This window comes from Pipistrellus hanaki, assembly GCF_964339955.1.
Source record: "Pipistrellus hanaki genome assembly, chromosome: 2".
Lineage (NCBI taxonomy): Eukaryota > Metazoa > Chordata > Mammalia > Chiroptera > Vespertilionidae > Pipistrellus > Pipistrellus hanaki.
The window spans coordinates 122,700,346-122,723,217 of record NC_140504.1 but is presented as its reverse complement, the minus strand read 5'-3'; the positions used below and the strand labels follow the sequence as shown (position 1 = coordinate 122,723,217).

The 22,872-nt window shown below is 41.1% G+C and overlaps 3 protein-coding genes across 8 annotated transcripts in view; 1 reads left to right on the top strand and 2 right to left on the bottom strand.

Annotated features, from left to right (window-relative positions):
- The window catches only part of RANBP9 (RAN binding protein 9), an 83,220-nt gene extending 80,358 nt beyond the window's left edge, over positions 1-2,862 (top strand). The window contains exon 14 of the mRNA XM_084872729.1: positions 1,607-2,862. Within this exon, the coding sequence (XP_084728855.1) occupies positions 1,607-1,737 (131 nt within the window). The 3' untranslated portion in view covers positions 1,738-2,862. The remainder of the gene's footprint in view (positions 1-1,606) is intronic.
- Positions 2,863-3,203: 341 nt separating this feature from the next.
- Positions 3,204-7,564, bottom strand: NOL7 (nucleolar protein 7). 2 transcript variants are annotated; one of them, XM_084872760.1, is made up of 8 exons: positions 7,183-7,564; positions 7,040-7,100; positions 6,338-6,396; positions 4,954-4,985; positions 4,649-4,727; positions 4,182-4,303; positions 4,027-4,104; positions 3,204-3,725 (listed from the first exon to the last, which is right to left on the bottom strand). In XM_084872760.1, the coding sequence occupies exons 1-8, from the start codon at positions 7,440-7,442 to the stop codon at positions 3,649-3,651; spliced, it is 768 nt and encodes a 255-aa protein (XP_084728886.1). In that variant the 5' UTR covers positions 7,443-7,564; the 3' UTR covers positions 3,204-3,648. The 2 variants fall into 2 exon arrangements, with proteins under 2 accessions (XP_084728886.1, XP_084728885.1); XM_084872759.1 differs by having other exon boundaries at positions 4,649-4,734; positions 4,955-4,985; positions 7,183-7,560.
- A 4,319-nt stretch (positions 7,565-11,883) lies between these two features.
- SIRT5 (sirtuin 5) overlaps positions 11,884-22,872 on the bottom strand; it is a 32,400-nt gene continuing 21,411 nt past the window's right edge. For all 5 annotated transcript variants that reach the window (XM_084872746.1, XM_084872749.1, XM_084872748.1 and 2 more), the window contains exons 6-9: positions 22,135-22,188; positions 20,750-20,873; positions 17,665-17,780; positions 11,884-12,409 (exon numbers count right to left, since the gene is read on the bottom strand). In XM_084872746.1, the coding sequence (XP_084728872.1) occupies positions 12,334-12,409; positions 17,665-17,780; positions 20,750-20,873; positions 22,135-22,188 (370 nt within the window). In that variant the 3' untranslated portion in view covers positions 11,884-12,333. The remainder of the gene's footprint in view (positions 12,410-17,664; positions 17,781-20,749; positions 20,874-22,134; positions 22,189-22,872) is intronic.

Sequence of the window (22,872 nt, the reverse complement as noted above, 5' to 3'; positions counted from 1 at the left end):
ACACCCCCACTGGGGATGTGCCCGCAACCAATGAACATGCCCCTGACTGGAATCAAACCCGGGACCTCTCAATCCACAGGCCGACGCTCTATCCATTGAGCCAAACCGATTTCAGCAACAAACAAAAAAATAAATTTTTTAAAATGTTTTTGTTGATTTAAGAGAAAGGGGAGAAGAAGATAGAGATAGAAACATCAATATTAATGATGAGAGAGAATCATCTATTGGCTGCCTCCTGCACACCCCTGACTGGGGACTGCAACCTGGGCATGTGCCCTGACCAGGAATCAAACCCTGACTTCCTGGTTCATAGGTAAATGATCAGCTATGAGCCATACTGGTGGCCGGACTAAAAAAAAATTTTTAAATGCTTATAACCAGGTGCCTCACTTGGCCAAATAAAATTGTAATAAAGTACTTCTAGATATTTACCTTTCAATGAGGTTATTTCCCTGAAAACCTTCAGGGAGATATTTTTGAAAGGAATTCAAATTAAGGCAGAATTATTTAAAATTACAAAGTCAACCCTGTGTAGAGTTGGCAAAAAAAAAAAAGTTTATCACTATCAAAATTTAGCTAAATAGCCTCTTGCCACAGGATAGCCAGTATTTTAGTAATCTTAATCCAAAGACCACTTTCAAACTATACCTTCTCACCAATCTGTGTATCTTTCTTTGCAGTCTTATTCTTATTTTCTTAATCTTCTTTCCTCTTGTACTTTAAATCCTGAACTTGCTTCATTATTTTTGTTTCGCTCCTTCTAGAACTTTTCTTTCTCTGAAATTACAACCTTTAAATTAAATCATAGGGAGCCTTAGCAGTCATTTATCACTGTTTTTGCCCTTTGTTAACAGATCATTAATTGGGAATCTATATAAACTTAAAATTCATCTACTCACAAGGAAAAAGTACCAGCTTCTATACGTTTGGCCACTTTCATCATTTGTTCACTTTTTTCCTTTTCTAGCATAAAACAAATATTATTTGCACTATAAATTCTGACAAATTTCTGTTATGTAGGACCCTGAACATTTTATTGATAGTTAAAATATTTCAACTATGAATTATAAATTACCCCTCTAAAATTATAAGTAATTTTGCTCTATCGTCTCTCATGGTGACCATCACCCCTTGCTCCTTACCAACCCAAATATCATTTACTAATATGCTCTGGGAATAGTTAGGCAGAATCAGTTGTGTTCTATCCCCAGAAGAATAATCCATCAGTGAAATTTACTGAAACCCTGGTGCCTTTTTCTAACTTAGAAGAGAAATACTAAATATTCCTTATTCCCCCATTAAAATCGCAGCCAAAAATATCTTTCCCATTGTAGTTAATATGGAAGCAAAATATTTAGAGTAATTAAGGCTTTAAAAGTCTAATTCTGCAAGGATTTCCCTTATAGTTTAATACCTAGTACCATATGACCTCATCAGAGTAGTATTTCTAAGGTATTAATCGTTTGTTTAGAAACTACCTTTGATAGTTAAGAGTTATATATGCATTGATAATTTTGTAAATAATGTGCAATATTTTCCTTAAAAGATGAGTTTTTTAAAAATGTCTTGCTAATTGCTATTTTCATTTTTAATCATTTTTCCTCAGAAACCCACAATCTGCCAAAGCAACCTCCACTCGCCCTAGCAATGGGACAGGCCACACAATGTTTGGGACTGATGGCTCGGTCAGGAATTGGATCCTGTGCGTTTGCCACAGTGGAAGACTACCTGCATTAGCTATGCATTCAAGGAGTTCACATGGAAGTAGACCAGGTCTGCTGATTTGAAATTTAGATTTTTTTAATTATGTACTGGGGACAGGTTTTTGTCGCTTTACATTGCTTCCTAGTTTACAGCATGATGCAAATGATTTTCTAACTTAGTGTTAGGAGAAATTATTTTCCATCTTTAATCTCTTAGTTGTCTAAGAGTTAAATATTACTGAATCTCAGACGTTCAAATTTATCATCACAAATCCTTTAAAACAATTACCTAAAAGAAACCAAAAAATCCTGCCTTCTTTGTTGGGGGGCGAGGGGGGGAAGGAAATGGAACAGGTTGTGTTGTGTTAGCATGTGGGTGATGTAAATTTCAAATTGGGAGATGTTCCGACCCCCACTCCCATATAAGCATTCAATCAGTGTAACTTGCAAAATGCATAAACATCTGACAGTTCAAATTTATAGTGTTGATGGAAGAAATCATTTTTAATGTGTACTGTAAAACTTGAAATACTCAGGAGCTGAGTGAATATGTTTGTTGCTACTTACAATCCCGACCTGTTAGTCCCAGTAGTTTTGTTTTAACATGGTCTTTTCAACTTTGTTTCCTGTTTAACTACCAACGAATTCTGTTGTAGACTCACAAGTTTAACTTGTATTATAACAGTATTATATGTCAACGGTGTGGTTATGACCTTTATTTATATAAAAACCAAATATTTAGTCAATTTACTGTGTCTTAATTTAATCTTTGTACACCTTCCATTTTTAAGTGCTTAAATGAGTACTATATTGCAATAAAAATGTAGTGATATAATTAACCAGCCATTAAAAATTTACTTCTACAGATATTAGTGTCAACTGAGTTTATATATTAGGTACTTATATATTTCTTATGATTAATATAAAATTAGAGCTTAAGGAAGAATTTTTACTATAAGTCTAAATTCTATAACCTAAAACTGTTCAGTTTACTAGCCTCCCTGTATTAGGGTCAAACCTGATATAATGTGGGTGACACAGAAAGAAAGGGGAAAATTAATGTCCTTATTTTCATAATCACAATAATGACACGTTACTTGACAGTAAAGCAAACCCCCAAACCAGTTAAAAATAAATTTTAAACAGCTGTTCAAGAAGATGACCATACACTTCGGTTGACTATTTTGTACACTGAGGTTTGGGTCTTTAAGAAAAGTAGGTATTTATCTATACTTAAGTATTGTATTTTCATAGCTACTTCTCTTTCTCATTCTATATTTTGTGAATCAAATTCTCATCAGTAGCACCAAAACATCTGAGATTCTAAGCCATCTGAGAGCTGCAGTTAGAAAGACTTCCTGGATATCCATTTCTCCTCCCTGCCATTCCTGCCACAACGCACTCACACTGTGAACTGGGAAAGGGCAGAATAGGTACCATTAGCAGCATGATTTGTATTTAATTAAGTGGATAAATGTTTATAAAAAGGAAGACAATTCCTTTTAATTTTTTAAATATATTTTATTGATTTTTTTACAGAGAGGAAGGGAGAGAGATAGTTAGGAACATCGATGAGAGAGAGTCATTAATCAGCTGCCTCTTGCACGTCCCCTACTGGGGATGTGCCCGCAACCAAGGTACATGCCCTCAACCTGAATCAAACCCCGGACCTTTCAGTCCGCAGACCAACGCTTTATCCACTGAGCCAAACCGGTTTCGGCAAGACAATTCCTTTTAAATTGCTATTTCTTCCGGGACCCTCAAAGACTATTCCAGAAGGATGAAATGTGATGGGGTATTTCCCCAAATAGATTTGTGACTTTTGTAAATCCTTTAAAATGATTTATTAGATTTTTATTACATTTATTAATTTTAAATTAATCTTTTAAACTAAATAACTGTAGTTCCATACATACAAAGTTCTCATTCTTCATTTAGCTTTGATTTACTTCTTAGAAGTTTTCATCTTTCTGATCATCCACCGTCTTTTAAACCTCTTGGCATTTTGTTTTTTCTGGGTTCCTAGAATAGAAAGTTTGTGCAGTAAGAATACTATAAATATAAAATTCCCAAGAAAGAATTAAAATTTTTCAAGATCCTCTATAATATAGACCTATATGAATATAAATACTAAAATTAGGTCTATTAGATTTTATGTCAGATATACATACATACTGTACTGACCTGTTTTCCAGAAGCAATATTATAGAAGCCATTATAAGAAAAAAAAGTAATTCATACTTGAGTATTTATTATTTCCTTAAAAAGAATATTATTCAATATATAAAACTATCATAACAAAGAAAATAAAGCTGGACCTTACCCCAACCATTATTCAAAAACTGGGCTGCGGCCTTTTTCACTGGTAACCTCTTATTGTTAAGAGACAGGAACTTATTTACTAGAAAAGAGAATTATTTATCATTTCTTTGTTTACTTGCAATATAAAGTGAGAAAAACAGCCCGTAAGGAAATTACCAGTAGTTCTGTTGGTTCCTGGACCATACAAAGAATTTTGTATGAAGGCTTTGGCTGCTTGTTGCCTTGAATCTCTCAGATCTTGATCTTTTAGCCTTCGAGCCAAGTAACTTTTATTCTGGCTGGTAGTCAAAACAAAAAGTCAAAATTAATGAGGTTGATAACATGCTTAAAGTATTTTTCTTAATTGTCTCAAAAAGTGAAAACAAAATGCACAGTATAATAAAAAATAAATTCCAGGGCTATTTTATAAGAAATAGGCTAATACTTACATTTTTAATAAGCAAATATTTTTTTATTTACACTTTAGTAAGAGCAAATATTTTGTTTTTATATAAGTATTACAGTTGGTTTTCCCAGAGGATTCAATCTGAAACTGCTACTAATTAAAGTATTTCCCACATAAGCCAACAGTTTTCTCAAAAAGTTACCTTTATATCCTACATGAAAAAAAAGACTCTTCTTACCCAATAGATTGTACTTTTTCTTTAGCTTTCTTGGACTCATTTCCTTTTTCGCATTCTTCATTTTTCTTCTGCGATTTATCTAAAACATAAAAAACTGAGTTTTATTTCTAGTTAGCACTTTCGTAAAAATAAATCAAGAACATTTCCTGGAGTTCATTGTTAATTATCTACTCACATCAATTTGTAAGAAATAAGGCAACAGGCCCAAACTAAACTTGGCCAGGCATTCCTATTCCCAGTAACATTGGACTACAAATGCTCTCGACACTTACATGAGAAGTTATTTAAATTAGAATAGTTCATACCTTCTTTTAATTTTCCTGGTGATTTCTTTATGCTAAGGGAGAACACAGAAACACTGATTGGAATGGCAGGCAGCAAAGATTACTCAACTCATTACACAGTTAAATTTGATTTTACAAACAAGATACCCTTTTTAATTACCACCACTCTCAGTTTTGACTCAGGATCTTTAATCAGTTTTGGAAAGCAAGTCACCCCCTTAAATTCATGGTCACCAACTCCCAATCAACAAACTACCCATGTTTCCCCGAAAATAAGACATCCTCTGAAAATAAGACCTTGGGCATGGAAAGATAAGACATCCCCTGAAAATAAGACCTAGCGCAACTTTGGGAGAAAAAATATAAGACACTGTCTTGTTTTCGGGGAAACATATATTGTTTCGGGTAGTATATATTGGATGGGAGTATCTTCTCAATTTAAAATTTGAAAGCATATCAACAGGCTTCAAAGAAGCAGATTGGAGGTAAAGTGAAAGATGAAATACAAAGTGGAAAGTGGTAGGCCTGCCTCTTTATTTATAGAAGTCACAATGAATCAATTCAACAGTTCAAGCATAAGAGACAAGCAGGGAGATGGACTAGGCTCAAGGAATCTGGTCTGAAAAATGACAAAACACAGTATGAGATGCCTGAACCATACCCACTACAAAAGCTACAAGGAGGAAGTAATGGGGAGGGTGGAGAGAATTGGAGGTGACACTGGAGTTTGGTTTTAAAGGATAAAAGGGGACTCTGCCACCAAATACATTTGCTTTTGTTTAATGTATTCACTATCTGAATAACTGGAAAAGTTCTACAGGACATTTGAAAACCAGGTCAAAGATATGGGTCTAAACATTAAGGGAGAGGAGAGAAAAATATTTAAAAGTTAAAACCGAGTAAGGTTTGATTGATTTCATGGGATAGATGAGGAAGAGGATGGCTATTTGCTTAAAACACTTGGTGGATGGCAAAACTGCTAAATGAAATGGAGACCAAGGAGCAAGGACAGGTTGGTGGCAGGTAAGGCAAGTATGGGACAAGTTTAGTTTTAGGAGGAGCCTGCAGGAAAATGTCTGCTACTCCACTAAAGATAAATTTCAAGGCGCTTTGTTTATTAACCATCCATCCTGCCCAGCACAACAATTGTTTAATAAATATGGGATTAGGAACTCAGAAGCTCAAATTGGCAGTGGAAATGAACAAAAGAGAAATGGTGGAATATTGAAAAGAGGTAAAATACTTTCATCTTTCCCACCAAATTAAAAAAATCTGTGTAAATGTAAGCTTTACTGTCTAATTTAGGCTTTATTTCTTTAATTTGGTGGGTTCAAATAAATGCCCCAATATGTATTTCAGAGTTGGGTGTTTGTAAGCAAGTAATATAACAAGATCCATTACTTACTTTGTCTGTGAAGCTGTAGTCAATTTCTGTAGAACAGTGTCTGGAAGGAGTTTCCTTTTCTTAGATAAAGACATTTTAAAAGAATAGAGTGAGGTACATGACAATATACCTGGGTTGCTTCTGCAGTGACAGGCTTAGGGACTGCCTTATATCCTGACCAAGGCAAAGAATGGCTTTAGGCTGACCACTGCCTCCACTCTCTCCAAGCTGCGGGAGAACCGCGGCCACAAAGCTCAGAACCCATTCGACATTCTTTGGAAGATCTGGTGAGGGCTGGAAAGGGTGCCCACCCTTCAAATCACTGTCTACCCTGAAAGCAGGTAAGTCCTGTCCTCCTGGAGTCAGTTCCCTGTGGCTAATCTGCCAGACACCCGACAGCAGAGCGTACAGCCCAGAGTCCAAAGCGCCTCTTTTGAGTCCGGCAGCAGCTCGGAGGGAAGTGACAGATATAACGGCGAGCCGTGTGTCAGCGCTGGGTTTTAACCCCATGATCTCAAACTCACAGCTCTCCCCACTCCCATTTTTAAGAGGTGGGCAGCCAAGAGTACGACCATCTTTGCTTCCCCCGATGTCTGAAGAAACATGAGGACTTTTCCTCCACCTCCACAGCCTACCAGCTTTGCAACAAACACGGGAATTCTACCCAACGCCGGTTTTTGTTTTTTTTTTTAAAAAAAGGAGGTGCCTCCCCGCAACTCGAACCTTTTGTTCAATGAACAGTTCCTCGCGTCGCTTCCTCTTCTCCTTCAGGAGTGTTTTATCCCTGAGAGAAAGGGAGACAAGTCAGTGCGAGGAGAGACAGCGGGCGGGAGGGACGGCTCTCGGGCCCCGCCGGGCGCTCCCACCTGCGCGCCGTCTCCCGAACTCGCCGCTCCTCTGCCCTCGCCTCGGCCTGGGCGCTGGCGAAAGTCAGCTCCTCCGGGGCCTCGTCGTCCAGGTCGTCGTCCCCGTCCCCGTCCTCCTCCAAGGGCTCGGCGGCCGCGCCGCTGCTGGGCTGCCCGAGCAGCAGGCCGTGCTCCGCCTCCTCCGAGGCTGGCTGGCCCTCGTCCACCATCGCCGACGCCGACGCGGGAGCGCGGGACGCGCGCGGTCGGAGCTGCACCATGGCCTGAGTCGCACCGGACCGAACGACCTCTGACCCGGAAGTAGCAGCCCGCAAGCCCAGCGTGACGCCAAGAACAAGCGACACAGGTTTAGTCGCTCCCTGCACGTTCTGAAGCCCCAGAGCGAGTGGAGGCGCATGCGCAGGGCGGGGAAGGGCGTGGCCTAAGGAAACCGGGGGGCGTTTCTTTCCGCTCGGCCCTGACGCCCAGCGCTCGAGGCTGCGGGGTTCCCTCCTCGCCGCTGCCCAGGCCCCCGCGGGAGCGGGTGGGCGCGGGGGTTTCCGGCCGGGCGGACGCCGTGCTGCTCTCCCGGCTGGGGTGCTGAGAGCAGGTTTGGCTGGGTCCCCGCCTCCTCCAGGCGGGCTGGCGCGGGTCACGCCGTCCGGTGCCCAGGAGCTGGGTGACCGCAGCCCCAGTGGCCCCGTCACCACGCTTTTAGCACCAGGATCCTTTGGTCCATCCAGTTCACCAGCGTGTGTGGATCTGACTCCCTTCCCTCCGCACTCGCCGAAGAAGTGGCTTTCAAAGGGGAGAAATGCACTATAGCGGCAGGACCTGCTGTCACCCAGAAGGTGACAGACACCGGATTAAATCAGTTCCCGGCACCAAATGTGTGCTAGGCCACTGTGGCCGCCGTTTATCAGGCTGCCCCACCAGTTCCTCCACCAGTCAGTCCGTGCCTCTGTTCTGCTTCATCACTGACAACTTCCCAGTTTATTACCGGGCTCTGCCCCTCACCCTCTCCCCCATTTACATGGAAGCTCTGTGAGCGAACAGGGAGCCCACCTGGCTCCCTGGTGCAACCCCAAGACCTTGAACAATGGCCAGCCCATCCCAAATCCTGGATCCATGAAAGAATGCCACCCTGCACTTAGTGAATGCAACCCTAATACTATTTCTTTGTCCTCCTAAGTATATTCCATTTTTTGGAATATACATGGCCCTTCTGACCTGTGTTTATCTTCTCCCACCCATTATACAATACCAAGTGAGTCAGCTATCATTCTCTGATCAAACCAAAGTTTCACACTTGCCATCCATTTGTACATGCTATCCCCTTTATGCTACACACTCCCCCACGTGGAACTACCGTGTTTCCCCGAAAAGAAGACATCCTCCAAAAATAAGACCTAGTGCATGGAAAAATAAGACATCCCCTGAAAATAAGATCTAGTGCATCTTTGGGAGCAAAAATTAATATAAGACACTGTCTTATTTTCTGGGAAACAGGGTATTTATACCTGAAACACAGGCCAGGTCTGACTTCCTTTAAAAGTCAAAGATTTTAACATCTACCAATCCCACTCCGCCCATCTTTAACTACATTTTCCTCTGAATCTTGAACAAAATTCTATTACTGCAGTTTCTACATTGAATAATAGTGCACATGACAGTTGTCCCAACATTCTTTCAAGTCCTTGAGGGCAAGGCCCACACCTTACTAATTATATTTCTAATGCCTATCATGTGGTAGACATTTAATAATACTAAATTGAATGATTTCTACCTCACATCTTTATTTTCAATTCTTCTTTCATTTTCTCTAATAAAACCAAAAACATGAACAGAAATGATAAAACACATACACAAAGATGCTGGTACCAAAGCCCAATTTGAGAGAAGTTGCAAAGAGCAGTACTGAAATATCTGGGCCTTGGGCAGACAGAAATTAAAAATAATCAGACTCTCTGAGACAGCATACTGACTTCCATCATTGCTAACACTAGGAAAATGTTTCAAGTAACAGAAAAACCCAACAACAAACCTATTAAAAGAGAACAATTGTATTTTATGTGCAAAAACTACATTATAAGTATTACAGTCCCTTCAGTATATATGCCTTGAGCCACTCGTGTCAAGTGTGAAGTGAACCCTAAAGGCTGGCCCTTCAGATACCTTGTAGGTTATGAACATTCCTCTATGCTAAGAGCCTTTAGGATTTATTAAAAGGTACTAAGGGCCCAGTGCATTAATTCGTGTACCTTGACTGTGTGTGAGCTGCGAGGCTGCAGTGAGCACAGCAGCAAGTCTCCGCCCATCCTCTGCACCCCTGCCTGGCCCCTCCCACTGCAGCCCCCGGTCCCCCTCTGCCTGTAGTCCTGCTCCTGTCGCAACCGCTCCCATGTGCTCATGGCACCGGCCCTGCTGGCACTCACTGATGTCCTGGAGCGATTGGGCCTGGCTCCAGCAGCGGGTGCAAGTGGGGCCAGCGCCAATAATGGGAGTGGCAGCTGCTGCCCTGATCACCCCTCAGGAGCAAGGGGAGGTGGAGAAGCCCTGAGGAGCGATCAGAGCCAGCAGCTGCTGCTCACACCCGCTGATGGTGCCAAACAGAGTGGGGATGGGCTGATAGTGACAGCTCTAGCTGCAGATGTGAGTACCAGGGTGGTACCATGGCACACAGGAGCAAAGAATTTTCAGTAACCACCAGAGGCTCACCCAATGACAGCGACAGTACCCTGCCTTGGTCAGGAGCCCCCGTTCACCTGATCCACCATCCTGCCGCTGCCAATGGCCCGGCATGTTCTGCACGCGCCCCCTGGTGGTCAGTGCACGTCATAGTGACCAGTTCTGTTGTTCCATTGTTTGGTCTATTTGCATATTAGGGTTTTATATATATATAAACTAGAGGCTCAGTGTACGAAATTTGTGCATGGGGGAGAGGGGTGTCTCTCAGCCCAGCCTGCTCCCTTTCCAATATGGGACCCCTCGAAGGATATCTGACTGCCCATTTAGGCCCATAATTCTCACAAATGTGGCATTATGAGCTTTTATAAGATATTCTAGATTGTGAGAGGTCGGGATTGCTTGCCTGCTCACCTGCCTGCCAGCCTGATCACCTCCTAACCAATCCCCTGGCAGCCTGATTGATGCCTAAATGTTCTCCTGTCACCCTATTTGCCCCCAGCTGCCCTTCCATGCAGGCTTGATCACCCCCAACTGCCCTCTCTTGCAGGCTTGGTCCCTCCCAACTGACCTCCCCTGCTGCCATCTTATGGTGGCCATCTTGTGTCCACATGGGGGCAGCCATCTTGTGTGTTGGAGTGATCGTCAATCTGCATGTTACTCTTTTATTAGATAGGATAGAGGCCTGGTGCATGGGTGGGGGCCAGTTGGTTTGCCCTGAAGGGTGACCTGGATAAGGGTGGGGGTTTCCTTGGGGCGTGGGGAGGCCTGGGCGAGGGGCCTGTGGTGGTTTGCAGGTTGGCCAAGCCCCCCGGCGACCCAAGCAGAGGCTCTGGTATTTGAGATTTATTTATCTACTACAATTGAAACTTTGTGACCTGGAGTGGAGCCAAGCCTTCTACTCACTCCATGGCAGCAGCCATTTTTGTTGGGATTTATTTATCTTCTAACATTAAAACTTCGTAGCATTGAGTGGAGCCCTAGGCTGGCAAGGGCAGGCGGAAAGTTTGGCTTCCTCCATTGCCAGGGAAACCCAAGCCTCACTCCTGCTCTTCATGGCCGCAGCCATCTTGGTTGGGTTTATTTGCATATTCGCTTCTGATTGGCTGGTGGATATGGCTGGAGGGTGTAGTGGAAGTATGATCAATTTGCATATTACTCTTTTATTAGATAGGATGGCGTGAAAATGCAGTACAAAGTTTTGTGTGATCATGTCTTGTTATCTATTTCCACAAAAGTCAAGGATGTAACATTAAATCAATTCTTGTAAGGGGCTGAGGTGATGAGACTGTGTAATCACCCAAGGGACCAGCTGATCCAAGGGCCATTGTTATGTATGACCTTCCCACACTGTTTACTAAAGGCCACTGCTCCCAGTCAGGCCTCTGATGCTTGCTGAGAACAAGCGGGCATTCCAAAGGCTCTGGGTACTATATTAGTGTGGGGCCTGAGGAGGAGAGCTATGTTCTTGCTACTTTACTCTGAGGTAAAGTCCTATTGAAAACACTCCCTTCAGAATTCAGTGCCTGGGAAAGCTTGGCTTCTGTGTTTATAATATCAAGAAATAGTCAACCATCACTTCTCCCTTTCCTCCTTGGCTGCTAAAAAGGCGAGTACTGCCCAGCTGGTGTGGCTCAGTTGGTTGAGCGTCATCTCATACACCAGAAGGTCGCAGGTTCCATTCTGGTCAGGGCACATGTCCCCCAGTAGGGGACATTCAGAGGCAGCCAATTGATATTTCTATATCTCTCCCTCTCCCTTCCTCTATCTGAAATCAATAAAATAAAATAATAAAAAAACATATATATTTTTAAAAGGCTATTACTACATTTTAGTCAGTAGTGAATACCTTTTGGAATCTATATATTTGTGTCATTTTGGGGTGTGGGCCTCATCCTGATTTTCTACCTTGTTGCTACTTTTCCTTCTTGAGTTCCTGTTCTAGGAGATCCCACATTCTTTGAGGTAAAGCAGCCAAACAAGGTAAACACGGAAAAGAAAAAAATCCTCAACAAGTAAATCTCTCAGGGTCACATCTGTATACCATATATTACCTCCTATAAAGAGTGATTTTATTTTCCACCAAAATTTGTATAAAAATCAGAAATAGCAATGTTTTACCTGTCTACTTGTCTCTTTGCCAAATAGCAAAAATATGATTGGGATAATTACATTTTTGAGACAATCTAATTAGAATTTCCCCCCCTCAATAACCAACCAAACACATCAGAGGATCAGAGGTATGTTATGTTTAAGTTCAAACCAAATAACATGCATTAACTTTACAGTTCTCTGACTTCTTGTAATTATATTTGCTACTGTTACCTCTAAGGCCCCTACCACTTATCAACAGGTTGGATCCCAGCCAGGAAATCAGAGAATATTTTTAGATCTTCCAATATTCAGCTCCCCATCCACAAGACTGTGCGTTATCTGTTTGTGGCCTGGTACTCAGATGTACTACAATCTCTCCCTTCCCCAGGGCAATTAGGAAACCGTCTCATCTGCATGAGGAGCCAGGGCTTCAGGAAGGATCCTCCCACAGAGCCCCTGGAAATGAAACCTGAAACAGAAGGACAAATACAGCAGTTAGGAGCTAAACCAACATACTCCTTCAGCAAGTCACACATTTCTTAATTTTACCCAAAGTAAAATCCAAATTCTCACAAATGTGGCATTATGAGCTTTTGTGCCCACTTCTTTCATCTGACAACTCAACATACAGACATTTCACCATGAGTTGGTCCTTGTGATCAAGAAAATTTAAGAAATTAAATACCTAGTATTTAGGTGCTATAAAAAATAATTTTATTTTAAAGAGCAGAGGGAGATATGATTTTAAAATGTATTTCATGATTAAATTGCCAAACTCATAAAATGTTGTTTTTAGTTGATTTGAGAGAAAGAGAGAGAGAGAGAGAGAGAGAGAGAGAGAGAGAGAGAGAGAGAGAGGGAGAGAGAGAGAGAGGGAGGGAGAGAGAGAGATTTGTTGTTCCACTTATTCATGCATTCATTGGTTGCTTCTTGTATGTGCCCTGACTGGAGATTGAACCGGAAACCTTGGTGAATTGGGATAACTATCTAACCAACTGAGCTACAGGGCCATAATGAAAGTTTTATGTTTTATGATATGTACATACTACATTAAAATAGCATTCATATGTACTAAGGACAAGAGAAAAAATAAGTTCATGCACCATTCAGATCACAAGATTTTAGCTGCATCAACAGGCCCCTCAAACCAACCATTTCACAACTAGCTCTGACTTGTAGTCAGAAAAAAAAAAAAAAAAAAAAAAAAAAGAGCAAAGAGGAGGAAGAAAAATCAATGATTTCTGCTTCCTTCAAGAGAAAACACTTAGGGCAGAATAATAGCAGGGTTTTGTAGTGTATAATTAAGAAAACCAACTGAGCACAATTAAAAATGAAAAAAGCATTTGCTCAATGTAGTAATCTATCATATTACCAATTCGGATGCAACACAAATCATCAATATCTTAGCCCTTAAATACTGTTCATGTCACAAAATGCCACTAAGGGGCATCCCTGACTGAGTGGCATTTCCACTCCTGCCACGCTCAGCGTGTTGAACACTGGCAGCTAGAAAGCTCCTCCCCAGCATAGTGGTCATAGGACTGTCCAAGAAGTATAGCCTCCAAGGTTCGAAGAGCTTTCAGGGAATTTCCATATCCTCAATCCCACATGGTCTCCTTCCTAAGAAAGTGACTGTCAAATGCCCCTTTTCACTACACCCTTCCCCACTTCACAAAGGCAGGCTGCACCCCTCCCTCACCCCAAATCTTAGATGGTGTCCTAGCCCAGAGTGTGAAAACCTATGGGGTGCTAACTAAAGAGACATTTGAAATATTGGTGTAGGATAAAGAAAACAAATGCTTTCTGAAGACTGGATATCACATCCTTATTCAAATATGGCCTTTTCATCCTTGCTTTCAATAAAATGGAAAGAGGGTCTGACAAAATTGTTATTTAACAGGCAATGAAATAAGATATTACTATGGCATTTTAGCATGCAACTTGGAAGAAGGTCCAAAATCTGAGTGGCCATGCCATATAAAATTCCTTTCATGTCGGGGTTTATGTAGCCCAGTTCTCCCATGTACGACCATCAGGAAAAACCAAAAACTAAGAATTACAATTGACATTGAAAAGGTAATACTGAGCTTGGCCAGTGAAAATCAGCCCTGCCATCCTTCGATGGGAATAACAGACACAGATAAAGCTGTAGATGAGTAGGAAACATATTTTCCCAGGACAAGCTGCAAAGAATCCCAACAACTCCCTTCTGTAACTGTATACTTTTTTACTCACATCACTTTTATTACAATACTAGAGGCCCAGTGCATGAAAATTCATGCACTAGAGGGGGAGTCCCTCAGCCTGGCCTTCCCCCTCTCACAGTCCGAGAACCCTCAGGGGCGGAGGCAACCTGGCAATCAGGGGAAGGTGATACCCCATCACACCTCTGCTGCTGCCACTGCCGGTGGCACAAGCCTCAGCCGGTCCTGGTTACCTGAGTCTTGGGCTGGCCCTGAGTGGCTGGGTAACCACCATCCGAGGCTTGTGTGTGCCTCGGGCTGACCCTGGGCAGCTGGGGGGCTGAGGGAACTGGGGAACTCTGGAGGCATGCACACAGAACTGCCTTTATCTTGGCCCGCATGCCTGCTGCTCCGACAGGGATGAGGAGACTGGGCACCACCATCTTGTGGCTATGGCGCCGCCATCTTTGAGGGCATGGCAGTCAATTAGCATATCCTCTCCTTATTGGCTGCGGGTGCTGCAATCTTTTGAGGGGAGCAGTCAATTAGCAAATTTCCCCCTTATTGGCTGTGGGCTCTGCCATTTTTTAAGGTGAGGCAACAATTACCATATTTGCTCCTTATTGGCTGTGGGCGCTGCCATCTTTGCAATGGTGTGGTGGTCAATTAGCATATTCCCTTCTTATTAATTAGGATACTAGAGACCCAGTTCATGAAATTCATGCATGGGTGGTGGGGTCCCCTCAGCCTAGAATGCACCCTCTCCAATCCGGGATCCCTCAGGGGATGTCCAACTGCTGATTTAGGCCCAATCCTAGGGATCGTTCCTAAACCAGCAGTCGGACATCCCTCTCATAATCTGGGACTGCTGGCTCCTAACTGCTCACCTGCCTGCCTGCCTAATCGCCCCTAACTGACCCCCTGATCATCCCTGACCACCTCTGCCTACCAGCCTGATCGCCCCCAACGTGTTGGCCTGATTACCTACAACTAACCCTCCCCACCCCCCCGCTGGCATGTCACCCCTAACTGCCCCTCTACCATCCTGGTTGACCCTTACTGCCCACCCTGCTGGCCTGGTCACCCTCAACTGCCCCCCTCTGCTCTCCCTAACTGCTCCCCCTGCCAGCTTGCTCTCCTTTCACTGTCCCCCTGCCGGCCTAGTTGCCCCCAACTGTGCCCCTGCTGGCTTGGTTGCCCCAACTGTCCTCCCACCCCCCCAAGCCTGGTTGCCACCAGCTACCCCCCTCTCCCACCCCCTCCCGCTGACCTGGTCACCCCACGCTGCCTGCTGTTCAGTCATTTGGTTGTCTCTCACTAACCCCCCTGCTGGCCTTGTTGCCCCACACAGCCTGCTGTTCAGTTGTCCATCTGGTTGTTTTGGTCATGACGGCCCCTGGTTTTTATATATTAGGATTATTGTAATTATTTTATTAGTTATTGCTGTTAATCTCTTATTGTGCCTAATTTATAAATTAAACTTTATCATAGCTATGTATGCATAGGAAAACACAGTATATATAAGGTTCAGTGCTATCTGCGATTTCAGGCATCCACTGGAGGGTCTTGGAATATATCCCCTATGGATAAGAAGGGACTACTGCAGAATCATACTAGAGTTTGGTAAGTGATATCTTGTGGGTTTAATTTAATTTCCCTAATGATTAATGATGTTCAGCATGTTTTCAATGGGTTTATTGACCTTATATATATATTTGGAAAACTATTTGAATATTTGACCCATTTTTTAATTGTATTTCTTTTTTATTGGGTAGTGAGAATTCTTTATATATTCTGGATACTCATTCCTTATCACATATTATACTTGCAAATATTTTCTCCCATTTTGTAGGTTGTCTTTTTCTCTTAATTGATGGTGTCCATTGAAGAAGATTTTAATTTTAATAAAGTCCAATGTATCCATTTTCCACACTTGATCTTAGCCAAAAGGCCTAGAAGTGATAATTTATCCATTTTTTCTTATGTTACCTGTGATTTTTATGTCATATAAAAGGTTTTGACAAATGAAAGGTTACAAAGATTTACTCCTGCATTTTCGTTTAAGAATTTTATATATTTAGGCCTCTGATCCATGTCAGTTATTTTTTGTATATGCTGTGAAGGGGTCCAATTCCAATCTTTTCCATGTGGCTATCCAGCTTCTCCAGCACCATTTGTTAAAAAGACTATTTTTTCCATCACTGCTTTGTCTTCATACTTTTTCAAAAGTCAATTGGCCATAAATGTGAGGGTTTTTTTTCGGGACTATCAATTCTATTCCACTGATCTGTATGTCTACCCTTATGTTAGTACCACACTACCTTGAAAACTGTAACTTTGTAGCAAGTTTTGTAATTGGGAAGAATAAGTTATCCAAGTTCTTTCTACTCGTTGTTCTGGCTTTTTGGGTCCCTTACATTTTCATATGAATTTTAGGATCACCTTATCAGTTCAGCAAAGAAGCCAGAGGCAATTTTGATAGAGAATGGGTGAATCTCCAAATCAATTTGGGGAGTATTGCCACATTTATAATATTAGTTGCCCAATCCATATACATGGATGTCCTTCTATATATTTAGGTTTTATTTACTTCTTTTGGTAGCATTCTATAGTTTTCAGAGTATAAGTTTTACATACAAGGTGATTAAAAAAAAAAAAAAAAAAAAAAAAAAAGGATGTCTTTCTAGTTCTTACCACTTACACAAAAATAAAGAACTATGGATTGAGGACACACGCAGACTGTAGCTGATTAAAAATATCTGGAGAAGATATTGTATCAGAATGGCATGGGTGGTACCAACTCATAAGTATTTTAAAAATATGTAGCCGAGTTTGAAAACCACTGGTTGAAGTAATAACAAGAGTTTCAGTGGTATTTTAGAATTGTTTATTAGTTATTTCTATTGTATCTCATTTGAGAAAGAAATTAAGCAGACTGACAATAAGATATAAACTAAATTAAAAGTGAAGACAAAAAAATCAGGGGTGAAACAAGAAAGGAAAAAAGGTGAAAACATGAATGGGGCTAAAAATGCATACTATGATGATCTATCTACTCTTTCCACACAAACACGGAAAACAGAATCAGTATCCTAATAAAGCCACAAGTACAAATATTCTTGGCAATTAGACCAGAGACATGTGTCTTGCAGCCTCACCATGAGAGCAGTGGGAAGAAGTTCTGGCTGGTATCTCCAAGGCTTACTGCTCAGCATTTGTTGAGCTTACCTACATCCAAATGCCTGCCATCACTAAATCTACTTAAAAAGACAAACAAAAGCAAAGCCAAAGGAATCAAAGAAAGCTTTCAAAATGTGAAAAAATAAAAGTATTATGGCAAACCTCTTGTAAAAAGACAGAGTTACCTTAGTCTACAGTTAACTATATTTTGTTCTTCCAAAAAAGCAACGACAGACCAAATAAAACACAAATTCAGTGTCTTTTTTTTTTTTTAATTAGAACATAACAATAAAATGTCTTTAGATGACCATGTCCAAACCTGCTCAATGCCTCCCATTTCCCACCCTGGTAATCCCTGTACCTGAATTTGCTAGTGGCTTGAGTGGTTTCCATGTTAAATTCCGCCACTGGCACACCCCTGGCAGATACCTGAGGGGCAAACATGGCGGCAGGATAAACCACGGAGGAAGTTCCCACCTACAAAGCAAACAGATGGAAACAGACAAATGACCACACTTTTCGAGAAGAAACATTTTTTTAGAAAATCTGTGTGTGGGGGGGTGGGGGACGGTAAGGGGAGACTAAGCTGGATGAGATAAATGAAGAGGATTTAAGGGATAAATCAGGAGTTAGGAGGCGTCTTTTTGGCTGATCACTGGAACTCAGAAAGATGTGTTATGAAAAGGAGGGTTGTGCAAACGGAGAGAGTGGCAACGAAATGACTCATCACCTTTTGGGGTTAGTTTTATTTTTGTTTCTGCTCTTTGAAGTGATGTAAATAATCCATGATCCTTTTTTAAAGTTAGGTAATTCAAAGAAAAAATAGACATATCATTCATAACCCTACTACCCCAAGATAACAACTGTTCACAATTTGATATATATTCTTTCAGGTTATCCCCTATGGATATAGTTTTATAAAAATTCTTTACAAGAATGGGAAGACTAGCTGGCTTATTTCTTCCCTGACTCACTTCCTCTACCTCTGTGACTTTGTAAATAAACTTTTGCTTGTATTTGAGTCTTCACTCTGAATTCTTTTTTAGCCAGAACTTAAGTACTGAGGTTTGGGGCAGGGGTGCAGGGGTGATTGGGGAAAGCCAGCTTTTTTCACTTAGCCACTGACCCTGTATTCAGCTTCGGGATGCACTCAGTAAATGCTGACTGAATGAGTATGCATCCATGAGGAAGTGGCTCTGCTTTTAAAGAAGTGTTAAGGAAAATGTGAAATATGCCTACCCTTTGTCCGGTTAATTCCATTTCTAGAAAATTTGTCCTAAGACAATAATTTGATGAGGATGTTCAAAGTTATGTCTGAGGCCCTGGCCAGGTAGCTTAGTTGGTTACAGCATCATCCTGGTATGCCAAGGTTGCAGGTTCGATACACCGTCAGGACACATAAAAGAAGCAACCAATTAATGCATAAATAAATGGAATATCACATCAATGTTTCTCTCTCTCCCTAAAAATTAATCAACATATTTTTTAAAAGAGTTATGTCTGAGGCAATTCACCATAATGTTGTTTAAAATATACTTAAAAAAATGTTTTAAATTTCTTTATTGATTTAAAATATCAAAATTTGAGCCCAAACTGGTTGGCTCAGTGGATAGAGTGTTGACCTGCGGACTGAGGGTCCCGGGTTCGATTCCGGTCAAGGGCATGTACGTTGGTTGCGGGTGCATCCCCGGTAGGGGGTGTGCAGGAGGCAGCTGACAGATGTTTCTCTCTCATCAATGTTTCTGACTATCTCTCTCCCTTCCTCTCTGTAAAAAAAAAATCAATAAAATACATTTAAAAAAAATAAAAATAAAAATAAAATAAAATATCAAAATTTGAAACAGCCAAAATGTCCAACAATAGAAAATTGGTTAAAAACATACACCAGAACACTGCATAGCCAATTAAAGATGATGTGCTGACATGGAATTTGCTAAGTGAATTGCTACATGAATAAAACAGAACACATATAGACCCATTTAAAAATAAATTTACATTACTATTTACATCAATGTTATTTTATATTGGATTCAGGTATGCAGCATAGTAGTTAACTATTATATACTTTACAAAGTGCTTCCCTCAATATTTCCAGTACCCACCTTACCTCATACTAGTTACTGCAATTCTAGAGGCCTGATGCACGAAATTCATGCAAGGGACTTAGCACCCACCACCGCAGTTTTGTCTGGAAGATTATCTGGTCTAATTAGCATATTAAGCTTATATTATTATAGATTATTGACTAGACTCCCTAAGCTATAATTTACATCCCCAGGCCTGTTTCATAACTTCCAATTAGTACTTATCAATTCCTTCATCTTTTTCACCCAGCCCCCTAACCTCCTCACCTCTGACAACCATCAGTCTGTTCTCTGTATCTCCGAGTTTGTTTCAATTTTTTGTTCATTTATTTTGTTCTTTAGATTCCACATGTAAGTGAAATCATATGGTATTTGTTTTTGTCCGTCTGACTTATTTCACTTAACACAATACCTTCTAGGTCCATGCATGTTGTCACAAATTGTAAGATTTCATTCCTTTCATGGCTGAGTAGTAATCCATTGTATATATGTACCACATCTTTTTTATCCACTCATCTAATGATGAGCACTTGGGTTACTTCCATATCTTCACTACTTTAAATAAGGCTGCAATGAACATAGGGTGCATATATTCTTTCTAATTAGTGTTTTGGATGTATGAACCCATTTTTAAAATTTTTAGTCACTATGTGTACATCTGCATATGGAAAGGTCTAGACCAGGGGTGTGCAAACTTTCCGTAAAAGGCCAAATAGTGCTGTTGTGTTTTGTTTTGTTTTTTAGATTTTATAGGCCATATAGTCTCTGTTGCAAACATTCAGCTCTGCCAATGTAGTCTAACTATAGACTACACAAAAAAGAAAGGGCATGGCTGTGTTCCAATAAAACTTTATTTACAAAGACAGGTGGCAAGTAAGATTTGGCCCATAGGCCACAGTCTGCTCATCCCTGGTCTAGAAGAAATCATACTAAAATGCTAACGAATTATTTTTGGATGGTAGAATTATCGGATTTTTAATTTCCTCTTTTTGTGTTATCTCAATTAAATTTAATAACTAACATGTATTATTTTTAAAATTAAAACCAATAACATGCTCTTTTTATGATATTTTTTGTGGGAGGAAAGGATTTGAGAAGCCAAAGACATGGTCTTGCATTGTTTTGTATTTTAAGATAAATTCTTATTCACTGTTTTTTAGTTTTTCTGTAGAACACCACAACTCTCAATACACATCTTAAGAGAAGGAAAGAAGAAAAGAAAGCAAAAAGGAGGAAGGGACAGAGGGAGGGAGAAAGAAAGGAAGGGAGAGAGAAGGGAGAGAGGGGAAGGAACAACATTAATCTCCACCCCAGCTCTGGTGTTTCAGAAAACCCCCACAATCAGGGAAGAACAAAACCTACCACTAGACATAAGTCACAGAGGGCCAGCTCTCTGTCAACCTCCTCCAGAATGGCAGGGTCCAGGTTTTCTCCAAACCACACGACGTAAGGTCGCAGCAGGCCCCCGCACCCTGCCTCTTCACACCTGTAAAAACATCATCCTTAACTCAACGCTGAGCCTTGCCCGAAGGTCTGCCCAGGTGGGTCAGAGTAAGACAAGGGGCTGCCCCAAACCAGTCTGTCTAGATGGGTCACTTCATCCTCTGATCACTATCCCTGCCCTCCCAAACCATAGGACCTTGTCCTGAATATGAAGCACTAACTTTAACTTCCTTATAAAGTTTCTATTTTGTCTGAATGCATGGAGTTTAGAGACAAATGTGTTTCAGACAAGCTTGACTTCTCTTTCTTAAACAGTTTTCTCTTTCATAGTAACTTCATCACACTCAAGGGTACAACTCTGCTCAGTGACCCAGGCTTGGGAGGACACACTGAACTAAGATTTGTCTCAAACACCTCAATCATCCCCTAATTTCATCAATGACCTTTTATTTTCTCTGAGATTCGCCTCTCTCTGGTGCTATCTATAACCAAGTTCTCCAGTATCAATTACTAGAAATCTATCACCATATCCTCCCCATTTTCTCTTAGTCATTTTATTCTACCTTCTAAAATAACCTCACCCAAACATAATTTTCATCATATTATTGTCCTACTAAGGAACCCCTCAGGATTCCCTGTTCTTTCAGATAGAAATTTCAGCATTTAGTAATGAAAAGCCTTATTAAGAAAAATAAAAAGAATTCTGTGGTCAAATAAACCAGGGAAATATTAGCATATTATAACCACTTTTTAGAGAGTAACAATGTACTTTAGCATATAAAATGCCCTGAGAAGTCCTACAGTAAAGCAAACATACTCAGACTTGGCTTAATCTAATGTGATCTGACCACATAACATCTTTTTTTTCAAGCAATGCCTATGAACATCACATGGATAGAGTTCTCTCTGAAACACTTTTGGAAATGCTTTTTAATATCTGGCTTTGAAAACTTGACAAAAATCTTTCTAGGTTTAAAAAAAAAATCTACAACATTTTGGTCCTATAATTTCATCTTTGCAAGACCTTTCACTGTCTCCATAAACCTGGATTAATAACATTGGTGAGGAGGAGGAGGATGAAGATGACGGTAACTAATGAAAAACAAGAAGGGTTGGAAAGCAGCAGTTTTCTTTCCACAGGTTTCGTTCATCCTCTGCACTTCTGCCCTTAGCCTCACAGGGCCGGGCTGGTATTTACATTTGAGGATTTAAGAGGCATCTCACCAAATGAACTTGGATTTTGATTCTTACTTTTCTTTTCTTACAACCTGGAACACCAAGTATAGATTAAAGATTTTACTCACCGGGGAAGTTTTTCCAATGGGATGCTGGCATCTTGTGTTTCGAGATCTGGAGCACTGAACAAACAATATTAGAAAAGAAAAAAAATGTCATTGGTATTATCAAAAAACAAAGGAATAACATAACCCAATAAGTATGTATATTTGCTTGGCAGGATATGGTACAAAACTCCTAATTAATACATGAGCTAAATGGACACCAAATAATTACTAGTGGTTTTACCACAAGAGGGAATTTGTATGCAGGAGGAGGTGGAGCAGCCATATGCATTAACGGGGGAGTTTTGTGACTTACATTTTATGTTATCATTTGAATTTCCTTCAATGACATTATGTTAATACTAGAGGCCCAGTGCATGAAACTCATGCATGGGGGGTGTCCCTAATCTCAGCCTGCAACCTCTCTAATCTGGGACCCCTTGGGATCCTAGATTGTGGGATCAGGTCTAAACTGGCAATTGGGACATACTTCTCACAATCTGGGACTGCTGGCTCCCAACTTCTCACCTGCCTGCCTGCCTGATTGACTCTAACTGCTTCTGCCTGCCAGCCTAATCACCCTCAAACCACACCCCTGCTGCCTGATAGATGACTAACTACTCCCCTGTCAGCCCAATTGCCCCCAATTCCTCTCCCAGGTTGCCCCTAACTGCCCTCCCCTGCAGGCTTGCTCCCCAACTTTCCTCCTCTGCAGTCCTGTTCACCCACAACTACCCTCCCCTTCCGGCCATCTTGTGGCAG